At 37.3% G+C, this 12,695-nt stretch overlaps 1 protein-coding gene across 1 annotated transcript in view; it reads left to right on the top strand.

Annotated features, from left to right (window-relative positions):
* CFAP54 (cilia and flagella associated protein 54) overlaps nucleotides 1-12,695 on the top strand; it is a 165,989-nt gene that overhangs the window by 133,784 nt on the left and 19,510 nt on the right. The window contains exons 57-63 of the mRNA XM_063309328.1: nucleotides 1,288-1,414; nucleotides 2,819-2,974; nucleotides 3,701-3,809; nucleotides 4,031-4,142; nucleotides 7,370-7,462; nucleotides 8,160-8,301; nucleotides 9,506-9,688. Of these exons, the coding sequence (XP_063165398.1) occupies nucleotides 1,288-1,414; nucleotides 2,819-2,974; nucleotides 3,701-3,809; nucleotides 4,031-4,142; nucleotides 7,370-7,462; nucleotides 8,160-8,301; nucleotides 9,506-9,688 (922 nt within the window). The remainder of the gene's footprint in view (nucleotides 1-1,287; nucleotides 1,415-2,818; nucleotides 2,975-3,700; nucleotides 3,810-4,030; nucleotides 4,143-7,369; nucleotides 7,463-8,159; nucleotides 8,302-9,505; nucleotides 9,689-12,695) is intronic.

Here is a 12,695-nt window from a genome sequence, read left to right as displayed (position 1 = left end):
ACCAGATAGACATTTTTCAACCCTTATCCCATTTCAAAATAAACCATATCTCCACAGCATGCTCAGAACTTCCCTTTTAGAAAAATCAGCCAGTCCAACTGCCCCGCCCGCACAGCCCTCAGAGATTCCAGATTCTTTTCCTGCATTCCACCAGGAGATCAACTGCTTGTGGGTTTCTTTCCCTTGGTTTTCTCCAAGTCCTTTGTGTAATTCTCTTCCAACATCTTGCTAATAATTCCACTCTCAGTCTTGAAAAAGTTGGTCACTTTTAAATAATTTCATCCACCACACCCCAACCTGAAGACACATTTTAGAGCTCACAATGTCCTGAATGTCTTGCATAAAAGCACATAAAAATCAGAGGAAATCTGCTTGAAATCCTGGTGAAGATTGGAAAAGATCTGTCTAAAATCCTCCATGTCTCACAGAGTAAATTTCCTTAGAAGCTTAATCAGCGAAAAGCAAAAGTTGACAGCTTGTTTACATGAAGTGAGAGTGAGATAGCAGATAGTTCTCAAGGGAAAGTAAACAGGAAGCTGATCAGCCAATTCAATGTGTGGAAAAACATTGATATCTTCAAATTTAACACAAAAGTACTAACAAGGAATTGTTTAATCTCAATCTTAATTTCCTTTAGAAGGAAAATGAATTCCAAAACTTAATTTTTATTATTATTTAAGAAGTGATCCCAGAAATAACTTCAGGCACCAAGAGAACCAGCTTCTCCTTGCTGTAGAAAGCCTCTCTTGGGGTACACATGATTAAAAAAAACCCTGAAAATGGTAGTTAAGAAGTGGGGTGGCTGGACTTAGTGTCCCTTTAAGGCTACAGCGCTGCTCGGAAAATGGTGAAATCCTGCGCCTCCCAGCTGATCCTATCAGGTGAGTGTGGAGCTCAGTTTGCAATCTTCTGGCTACAATTGGCCTTTCAGAGGACAGATGGGGTGATTCCTGGAATTCTCCTTGATCTGGAGAATGTTTTTGGGCTTCAGGAAGACCTGCCTGAGCCTGGAAAATCCACTGCACTGTCAGTTTCACCTGCTGAACAAGAAGGTGCAGCCATTCAGTCTGCCATTCCCACCGGAAGCCCATTGTCTATTTAGACAATGAGATATATCTATGTGTCTTCTTATTTTCCAACCATTCCCTTTCCTTTGTCTATTTTTCCCCAGTCAGTAAATTGATGCCATTGGGCTGTTGTGAGTTATTATGGGGCTGAATGGTTTGTCCCTTAGGATATTTTGGTAATATGCATATCTTTTATTACAAAGTTTGATATTTTCAACAGCTATTTATTTTGGGGCAACCACTTGAACAACATGCACAAGATCCTACTTTAACAACTCTAAAAGTACCTATGGTGAACATATATCTGCCACACACCATACTATTGGCAAAAGTCAAAATGAGAATTGGTAAGCACTTTTGAATACAGTACAAGCTTTTGTTATTTCTGAAGATCATTTAATATACTTTAAGATATATGGAATTCCATTAATTTCATGTTTTTGCTGACATCAGTACATGCAGAGACATTGTAAAGCAAAACATTAGGATGACTATATATCTCTTACCATGCCTACAACTATTTTATGTTTCATACTTTTGACCATTTATGGCAGGTATAAACTACAAAACAGGATAATGTTTAATGTATTTATATTAAAATAATCTTCATCCTGTGAGACAGAAATCCTAATTCTTCAGTCAAACTTGGAAGCAAAATCCTGGGAAGCTAGATAAATCTTTCAGTTTTGTAAGATGAAAAGTTTTGCTTTGAGCTGCAGTACATCTCTTCTAAAAGGCAGAGTTGCAGAAACTAAAAATTTAAGTAATTGATTAATCTGCTTCTTCTATGGAGGATCCTTGGCAAAAGCATTTGTTTCAAAGATAAATTGACTTTCAGTAATTCCAATTCACACGTTAGGTTAATGAGTCAATTGTGATTCTAACAGGTTTTTTTTAAATTACATATATTTTTACATTACTGTATCTGATTAATACATAGTATGAAGTATTTGTCATTAGAATGGCTTCATAAGGCCTGGAATATTTTAAAAACTGGGACTGATTGAATTAATACATTGCTAAGGATCGTTGGCCTAGCATTTTTCTTCTGTGTGTGCTCTCCATTATTTTGTACAGGTAGTCCTTTCTGTGGGCAATTTCTCCTTTGCCTCACCCTTTCCTGCTGCTGGCCCAATTGCATTGCGTTTGATGTGTAGAAGAGCAAACAGCTTACACTCTCTTGAAATCCCTCTCCAATCTCTCTGGTCTGTGGGGTTGGGGTTGGTGGTCAGGCAAAGGAGAGATTGCTTACAGAAATCGCTTGCTTTTTTCCTCCCCCCACCCAGTCAAAGAGATTGGAAAGGAAGAGATTTCAAGAGAGTAACTGTTTGCATAGTGCACCCATGGCTCCCAGCCCTGGGCTGCTGACATGATCACATTGCTTTTGATGTGTACAAGACAGTAAGCAGGCATTCAAGCATTCCAGAGGGTGAGGGAGTGGTTAGGAGGCAAACAAAAGCTGAAGGTGTAAAACTGACTTCTTCCAATGTTGCAGTCATGTGATTTCCCACTTAGTGACTGCTTCACTTAGTAGCAGAGTTGCTGGTCCCAATTAGGGTTGTTAAGCGAGGACTACCTGTATGTAGCTTAGATAAAATGTACAGTATTTACTTCTAAATTCCATTGCAATGTATATGCCTGGAACAATTCATTTCTTGTGATAAGGGACTATATTTCATTTATTCAATATTTGATTTTTATTTTGCTTTAGAAATAATTGATGAAATAGTTTCCTGTAAATTGATTTCTAGGACATACATTAACTTTAGAATTATCATGTAAATCCAAACCACAAAGTGAGTTACAGTGGCTACAAGCTCTACAATACACAGAAACAGCACTGAATCTCTGTATAACATCAATAAGAGAAGATTTAGATCTAGAAGCAGAACTTCTTTTTCGAAAAGGTAATATACATCTCTTTTTTTTTTCCTGAAGGACTGCTCGTGTTTTCATGTTGCATCTGAGACCTAGAGGGAGTTGGTAACCTGGCTCCCTAATTTATAATATTCTGTTTTGTATACTCTATGCTTCTTATTGGAAAGTATATACAGTTCCTTCTGCAGAAGAATGGCTAATTAAGTTATGGGAATAAGCCTTGATATCTAAAATCTTTGTATGTTAAAAGTAAATGTGACATAGAATTTAACTCAACTTGGAAATCATTTTTGGATTATAATTCTATATGTGTACTTGTACCACATTCAAAGTTTGAGTTTCTCTTAACATAAAGTCTTAATAATCTGTTAGATGAAAATAAATTTTCAGCTGCTCAATAGAATTTACTGTAATTCTTAATTTTATTTTATGATTTATATTGTGTTGATTCCTACTGTTGATATTCATATATTATTTGGATTTTAACAATGATCTGTAGTTTTCAAAACAGTATGTTTAGTTACTAAAGACTAATAAATGAAACATTGAACATTTAGACCTAATTCAATGATACTTGTAAATTCTATTTCCTCACTTTATGCTTTATTTTTATTTATTTTTTCTCTTTGTCTTTTCTTTTTCTTTTTTCAAAAGTTCTTAAGAAAATATAATTTAAAACAAAACAGTAATCTGTTTTGTTAACTGTATAAGGAAAAACAAGTCTCTTAAAATAAATTCACATGTGTCATTTCTAGGAAGAATAGAACGACAACTTGATTCATTAGGTCTTAATAAATCAGAATTAGCTGTTGACAGCTTGCTGGATGCCATTAATTTAAGCCTGATGAGTTACCAGCACTATGGGTGAGCAGATTTTTTTTCCTGTGTTCTTTGGTTTAGTATTTCAGTTAAAAGAAAATGATAATTAAAACATAGAGTTTACACTGAAAAGTTCAGACTATAAGACATTTAAAAAGACTGGATAAATAAAACTTATTCACTTCATAATATAAAATAAGTGTTTGCAAAATGCTAACGTAAGTTGTTTGGATTCCTTGCTTTTTAATTTAATTTATTTTTTGCAGATTAATAAGAAGATCATACATGGAGATAGCACTGCTGTACTTCTGCTTATGTACAAACAAGGAGGAATCTCCAACTTCAGGTACTGTGAAAGGAAGAATATTTAAGCAAAGGGTATGTATAATTTTTTTTTAGGCTAACTATATATTTAAACACCAACTTAATATTATGTTACAGATGCATGAAGCATTGCCTGAATATAGACACTGTTACTGCTTTGTGCAACATTCCTGCATCTGGCTTGTATGGAGTTGCATTGATGGGAGGAGTCAAAAAGTCAAGATGATGGTCAAGGCAGCATGACTGAAATCCTACCACTGTTGTACAAGCATCAGTGGTGTACATAGGTACTCCTCATTTAGTGACCATTCACACTTACAACAGTGAGAAAGACTACCTTTGCGACCAATCTTCTCATTTACAACCTTTGCAGGTCTGTAAAGCAAAGGAAAGCTGAAGTAAGATCATAAACACATTCATGGTTTCACTTAGTGACCCCTTCACATAATGACCAAGTTGCTGGTCCCAATTGTGGTCGCTAAACAAGGACTACCTGTACATACAAAGGGGCAGAGCTTCAATTGTGCTGCTGTTAATATCATTTGACATTTTTTACTTATTCCTGCAGACACTACTGCATGCATTCCGTATACCAGTGTTTCTCAAACATTTTGGTCTCAGGACCCCTTCATACTTTTAAAAATGATTGAGGACCCCAAAGAGCTTTGATTTATGTGGGTTACATTTATCAGTATGTACTGTATTAGAAATTAAAACAGAAGCAGTAAAATATTTATCTAATGTTGTGGATCCATTGAAAGGACCTCACTTTGAGAATCAGTGTCTTATGCTGACCCCTAGAATATTGATGTGGAGTATCTAAGGGCAAATCCGCATAGCTTCCTTGCCCTGGTGTGAGAACAACCCATCAATAAGTCCGTGAGCATGTACCTGCAGGCCTCTGCCTTCCCACAACTCAGCCAGCCCAAGAACAGTTGGAGTGCTATACTTTGGAAATTATATTTTCCCTAATACATGGCAGCCCTCCCAGGTAAACATGAGCAGATGAGCTAATTCTAATTTATTGTAAGGCTATGTTAACAGAATGTTGCAAGTCTGAAAGTACAAATGTCCCATTGTTTCTTTTAACAGCCAGATCAATTAGGGCGGATCCTTCCTAAGTTTCTTTGACTATTAAGCAGCTGCAGGCTCCTTCCTCTTTTAACTGATCATTTCCTTGGTCGCATCTCTTCCCCTTATCCCTCAAGGTTATTCCCACATACCATTACAATACCCCACTTCAAGATGCTGTGTGTAGACAATGTAGGATATGTTGATGGGCATATCAGAAGTGACCTGAAATGATGTGACCTGAAATGATGTGCTCCATGCCAGCAATCTTGTAGCTCCAATTGCTTCTGCTAGTTTCCTGTGGGACCACGTCCTTCAGTCAGGTCCCTGACCTCTTCACCCATCTCTCTGTCTTCTTTTGGCTGCAAGAGTGACCAGAACTCTGCCTTCTGCAACCATTTTGTTTTTAAATGGGTTGGTTTACTGATCACTCATTGTGAAGCCATGAAATTGACCAGCCTGTTCCTGTATTAACACATGTAATTGAAACTGAATAAAAAGACCTGAGTCTTTCTGTAGCCTGCCTGGCAGGGCGTTCCCTTCTCATTAGTTGCTGTCCACAGGGAAGTTCCAGCTTCTCACCTCCTCCCCTGGCATTATGTTTTTAGGGTAATTTCCCACTGTGGTGGTAAAAGATACCCCCCCCCATACACATGTGAGCTGCATTCACTACCAAATCTATGAGATTCCACACACCCCCATGTGAACATGTTGAAGGGCCCTTGTGGAAACATTCACAGGAAGGTGAATTGACCCTGAATGGCAACAGGGGGAAGCATCAGTCAGGAACCTGTGGCCCAGTAAACTAAATTGTTTCTATTCACCAAGCACATCTCAGAGATAGTATGGCTAGCCTGCTGACCAAGTAGGAAGAAATAAGACCCCAGATGGGTCTATCTAAAGCATTCCAATGTCATGCTGCAATTTACATTGTGTCTGCCTTCTTCTTTGTCTTGCTTTTGCAATGTAGTAGGCCAAGGGTTCATAAGCTCTTGTTACGCCTTTTCTCAGGGCTGCTCAACAAGCTACCAATGCTTTGCTGGGAGCTCAGTGTTCACTGTTTTATTGTTTGCATGCTACTAAAGTTTTGTTGTATCTTCAAAGAGATTGGGTTACTTTAGGTGAGCCAGGTTTTGGCCACAACACCACAATGATCCTCACAACTATCCCCCTCTCTCAAACTCAAACTCCAGCTCTTCAGCATCATTTTAACCACTGGCTGTGTCTTAGCCTCACAAATCTAGACAGCCGCTGGGTGGCAGCCAAGAGATATAAAATACCCCTCTTGTCTGCCATGTAGTGATCAGTGGGTAAAATAGTTCATGAACTGGCCAACGGGTTGAAAGAATAATTATACAAAAGTTCAATCAGGGGTACAACAGGAGAGAAAAAAAGCTGGATGTTTTACTACATTAAATTGAAATTAGTGGTTGAATACTTAAATAAGTATATTATTTAATACCACAGAGCACTTTGGAAGGTTTGTAACTTGGCTTAAAAATATGTTACATGTTTCTTATTAATCACTTCTTCATCCTAGATGTTCCTTAGCACCTCCAGCTTGTTTTTTTATTTGGAGTAGACATGCAAACATACTTTCAAATGAAGCATTGCGTTGCATTGCATTTATCTAACATTTTTAAATTCTAAGGAGGTCTTTGATCTCAGAGGCCTTCTCAGAAATAAAACTGATGCTTATCTTTCAGTTTGCAGCATGCTGACTTCTTTGTTAAAAATGAAAAGAATAATTAAAAAAAATTAAAGTCAGGTGGGACAAGCAGTCTTGGGGACATTTGGAAAAGTGTTTTCAGACACAGTAGTCCCTATCAGCACCATACTGAGGAACTTTCTCTAGAGTTTCAGAGTGCTTCTCAACTATCCAGTACTGGAGTTACTGAGGACTGAATGAAAATCAGGTGCCTTTCTGAACTAAGCAAACAAAATTGCTATTCCATTTAAAGGATAGATAATAAGGAAAAAAAGCATAAACCATTAAGTAGTAATTCTCTACACGCTTACATTTGAGTAAATCAGTGACGTTTACTTCAGAGTAGATATATATGTTTCCATTGGAAACCAGTAAGGGTAATTTTTTTTTTCATAACATTTCGGAAGTTTTTCCAGTAGGGTGATTTTTTAAGTGTAAATGGATGCTTTTTCTCATAATCCATCATTTTATATTAACCTGAATCAATCTTTGCTATATTCAGTTTAATAGCAAACTTCCAGCTACTTCTGAGGAAATCACTGATCTTGAGATGTACAGAATACAAGCCTGGACTGCTGTAAGAAGTGCTGCACAGGTTTGTGCTTTTTAAAAAAAATCAGATTTATCTTTGCTTAATTTTTTTTTTTACATAGCCTTCTGTTGGAGAAAAAGAATCCAAGGAATTTATACTTTACATTGGAAGGAATGAAGGAAGGATATAATGGCAGTATTTTGTATCCTTTTATATATAGGTAGTCCTTTTTTAGCAACTGCCTCATTTACTGACCATTTGCAGTTACAACGGTGATGAAAAAGTAGCTTTACAATTAATGCTCACATTCATGACCTCCGCAGGTCTGTAAAGCAAAGGAAAGCTGAAGTAAGATCATAAGCACAGTCACAGTTTCATTTAGTGACCACTTAATGACCAAGTTGCTGTTCCCAATTGTGGTCACTAAACAAGGACTACCAGTATTAGATAGCCTTTGTAATTTCAACCTTAAGACTACTTTTCGTATCATTAAGATAACTCTTAAAACGTACAAAAGCACAATGGCTGATTTCAGTAATATTGCTGGTAAAATTATTTTACATTTCAGTGGTTCATTTACTAATTAACATTTGCAAAGTTTAAGTATTCCAAGGCTTCTCTTCAATACAAAATCAGAAATGTTCCGTTTTGTATCACTGTAATATGTTGAACAGTGATCATTCACCTAAATATTTGACTCTGGTAAGAAGTTGGTAGTGTTTATATATTCCTAGTTTTAAGCTTACTATCTTAAATCTAGGTCAGTGAAGCGATTTTGACTTCCCAGCAATTAACTGGAAGAAAGGCTGTTAAATTGTATCACATGAGACTGAGAGTGCAACAAATTATGCCTGAATTTGCTCTTCTGGATCTCAGTTCTTCTTACAAGGATTTTTTGTCTGGTATTTGCTTTTTCACATTATGTTGTTTCATGGTCTAAATGTTGTTACAGTAGAAAATTAGAGTGTTCATGACTGTTCATTTAAGGTGACAAGAAAAAAAAAGCCACAGTGACAAAAAAATGGGTATTTTTCTTGTTTTTAAATAGCAAGATGAAAATTTTGCCTCTTAGAGTCCAAACTAAAGCCATGCATATCTAATTTCAATCATATTCCTTGCAGACATTGATTTCTAAATATTTTTGTGCCTGAGCTAATTCAATTAATTTGCTAGTTGTCTCTCTAGAACTGCTGTTAAATGGTACAGGTAGGATACTATTATGCTCTTGAGCTCAGACTTCACAACTGTTTGCTCATAATGCATTTAGGTAATAAGCTCTTTCAAAATGATAGCAGTTAGTGAAATAAAACTATCATTAAAATACATAACAAATGAGAGACTATACTATCAAACTTAGAGGGAAAAAAAGCAATCACTCTATTGCTTAAGATGCAATAAGGGTATCGGTCTACACACGTGTGTGTATACCACAAAATATAGGATTTAGATTGGTGCATTATATAGACAGCACATGCACACAGAAATCATTAGATACTGCATGATTTGTTATAGAAGGGAGGAATATATATCGCTAAATAAATAAAAGAAAGAAATTACAAATTGATTCTCTCTCTCAATACACATAGAAATAGATGAGACAGCTAGTTCCAGCAAGATCAGAAGGAAATGGCCTGAAACCAGACTAGTCCTTAACCATAAAATAGTCATGCAATAATTAATGCCTTCAACTATTGGCAGAGGATTCTTTCAGTAGACACTGGTAGGCTCCCCAAAATGTATTTACAGGAACAGATACAGTGATGCTTAAAAGTTTGTGAACCCTTTTGAATTTTCAGTATTTCTGCATAAATATGACCTGAAACATGATCTGTTCTCCATGCAAGTCCTAAAACTAGATGAACAGAACTCAGTTAAACAAATGAGTCAGAAATCATTATACTTGTTCATTTATTAATTGAGGAAAATTATCCAAAACTACTTCTGTATTAGACCTCTGTATTACAGATATGTACCTCTGTGCAGAGCTCTGCACCTCTTTATTACAGCTAATTCTATTTATGCTAAATTTAGCACAATATAAATCCTTAAAATTACTACTTAGTTACAGTGTTTTATTGAAGATTTTTTTTGTATTTCATACTCTAGAAAAATATCAAGTTACCTATAAAATTCCTATGGTGTGTTCTGAACAAGAGACAAAATCAGAAAGTGATGGAGCTGAGAGAGTCTCTTCCGAAGAAAGCCATGGCAAACTGAAGATACCTTGGCTTCATGTACTACGTTACCATACATACTTAACCAGGTTCTTGAACATGAGCCCCTTGGCTGGTAGGAAGCTTTGTTCTGTTGAAGAAGTAATACATCTTAGATTTTTAATACTGGGCTACAGCCAGGTCTGTTGTTTCTGCTGAAATAGTATACCCATGTTCTAGCATCCGTATCTTGATAAATTACACAAATGCAGTTGTGAGGAAGGAGGCTAGCTTTATTGTTTGATTGTTTTCCTAATTACACAAATAAAAGAATCTGCACCTTTAAATGTATGAATTGCCATCCATCTTTTCATGTACTAAAAATAAGAAATACAACCTGTTTTCCTTTTAAAAATGCACTGTGGTTTTTAGGGAAAACAGTATGCTAATTATCACAATGCCTTCCCTCCTACTGCTATCCAATAGGCAATTATGTCAATATATACATCTGTTAACAACAATGCTGGATATAATTTGATGGCTTAATTCCAAACTCCAGCTTGAAGAGCTATAAAAACAGGCAGAATTGTTTTCAGCAATTTCCATGGAAGGACTCATGAATGTACAAATGGATGAATAGATCCATCATATACACTTGCAGAATAAAGGCTGCAGTCCTATAAATACTTCCCTGGGAGTCAATTCCATTAAACATAAAGGGAATTACTTCAGGATTAAATAAACATATGAAGGATTACACTGTCAGTCCTTGAAAATTTCCTATCAATTTATAGCTTGGCTGGTCATTTGTGAAATACATAAGGCCATCCATAGACAACCTTGTATAAGAATTATGGTGAAATAATTCAGCTGAAAAAAAGGAATTATAGTTACATAAAAAATTCTCAAAATTGGAAAGTGCTCCATTGCAATTTTGTAAAGGATTATCATTTTACTTCCCATTTAGTTTAGCCATTGCGCACTAATGCATAGGAACATTATAAAATCATGCAATCCCCCAGTATCCCCCCTACTTTTGGTCTGCTTGGAGGCTTTAGATTTAGATTACTGTACGTAGTATGAGTGGAATACAGTGGTCATAGTATTGGGTAGTGTCTTAACTCAATGTAGAATTGATGTTTTACACAAGAAAGGTATTAGCCCTCCAAGTACAACATCTAGCATCTCCAGATAATTCTGTGGAAAACTCTTTGAAAAATAAGAAGAACTCCTGCTGGTTAATATAGACTAATACACCCATTCCTTGTTTAGCAACTACCTTGGTTAGCGACCGTTTGCAAATACAATGGTAATAAAGTTCATTTTCTGACCAATGCATGCATTTATGACCAAATTTTATGCACCTGACAACACACACCAGAGTGAGAGTAACGCTGGTGTATCTGTATGAGAGAACTTAACTGAATGAGATGGCAGCAACCAGCGATCTTTGCAGCATCTCTTTCAGTCATGTGATCACTTAGCGACCATTTCGCTTAATGACCAAGTTGCTGGAATGGAACTTGTCACTAAACAGGAGAGGATGAATAGAACTGATCTAGATGACTCAAGGATTTTAAGAAAGAATATGGTCTAGGACCTACCACTACTATTTCTAAATGTCCCAAGACCCTGAGAAAAACTGATGCCAGGCCTGGCAGTTTTGTTGTTTATTTGTTCAGTCACTTCTGACTCTTTGTGACTTCATGGATCAGCCCATGCCAGAGCTTCCTGTTGGTTGTCGCCACCCGCAGCTCCCCCAAGGTCGAATCCGTCACCTCTAGAATACCATCTATCCATCTTGCCCTTGGTCGGCCCCTCTTCCTTTTGCCTTCCACTCTCCCTAGCATCAGCATCTTTTCTAGGGTATCCTGTCTTCTCATTATGTGGCCAAAGTACTTCAGTTTTGCCTTTAATATCATTCCCTCAAGTGAGCAGTCTGGCTTTATTTCCTGTAGTATGGACTGATCTTGCAGTCCAAGGCACTCTCAGAATTTTCCTCCAACACCACAGTTCAAAAGCATCTCTCTTCCTTCGCTCAGCCTTCCTTATGGTCCAGCTTTTGCAGCCATATGTTACTACGGGGAATACCATTGCTTTAACTATGTGGACCTTTGCTGTCAGTGTGATATCTCTGCTCTTAACTATTTTATCGAGATTTGTCATTGCTCTCCTCCCAAGAATTAAACGTCTTCTGATTTCCTGGCTGCAGTCAGCGTCTGCAGTAATCTTTGCGCCTAGAAATACAAAGTCTGTCACTGCCTCTACATTTTCTCCCTCTATTTGCCAGTTATCAATCAAGCTGGTTGCCATAATCTTGGTTTTTTGAGGTTTAGCTGCAAGCCAGCTTTTGCACTTTCTTCTTTCACCTTCATCATAAGGCTCCTCAGTTCCTCTTCGCTTTCAGCCATCAAAGTGGTATCATCTGCATATCTGAGATTGTTAATGTTTCTTCCAGTGATCTTAACCCCAGCCTTGGATTCATCCAGCCCAGCATGTCACATGATGTGTTCTGCATACAAGTTGAATAGGTAGGGTGAGAGTATACAGCCCTGCCGTACTCCTTTCCCAATCTTAAACCAGTCCGTTGTTCTGTGGTCTGTTCTTACCGTTGCTCCTTGGTTGTTATACAGATTCCTCAGGAGGCAGACTGTCCTAACATAAATCACGCTGAGACAAGGAGTAGGTCTCTAGTGTTTATTACTGCTACATAAAACAGAATCCTAACAAACTGAAGAAGCGTGGGAAAAACCCAGGCATATAAACCCCAAAAGCTAAGGCGGGTCTGATCTGTGTCTCTTTGAATGGCTGCTTAATTCCTCAGTACTACGCATGCGTTTTCCACCCTGGATAGAGGCCCCCTCCTGCTCGCCATCAGTACTCATGACACAGACAAGATGACTTGGTATCCCCATACCACTAAGAACTTGCCACAATTTGTTATGGTTTGCACAGTCAAAGGCTTTAGAATAGTCAATAAAACAGAAGTAGATGTTTTTCTGAAACTCCCTGGCTTTTTCCATTATCCAGTGGATATTGGCAATTTGGTCCCTAGTTCCTCTGCCTTTTCTAAACCCAGCTTGTACATCTGGCAATTCTCGCTCCATGAATTGCTGAAGTCTACCTTGCAGGATCTTGAGCAT

The sequence above is a fragment of the Candoia aspera genome, chromosome 7 (genome assembly GCF_035149785.1).
Source record: "Candoia aspera isolate rCanAsp1 chromosome 7, rCanAsp1.hap2, whole genome shotgun sequence".
NCBI lineage: Eukaryota > Metazoa > Chordata > Lepidosauria > Squamata > Boidae > Candoia > Candoia aspera.
This window is presented reverse-complemented; position numbering and strand designations above follow the sequence as displayed.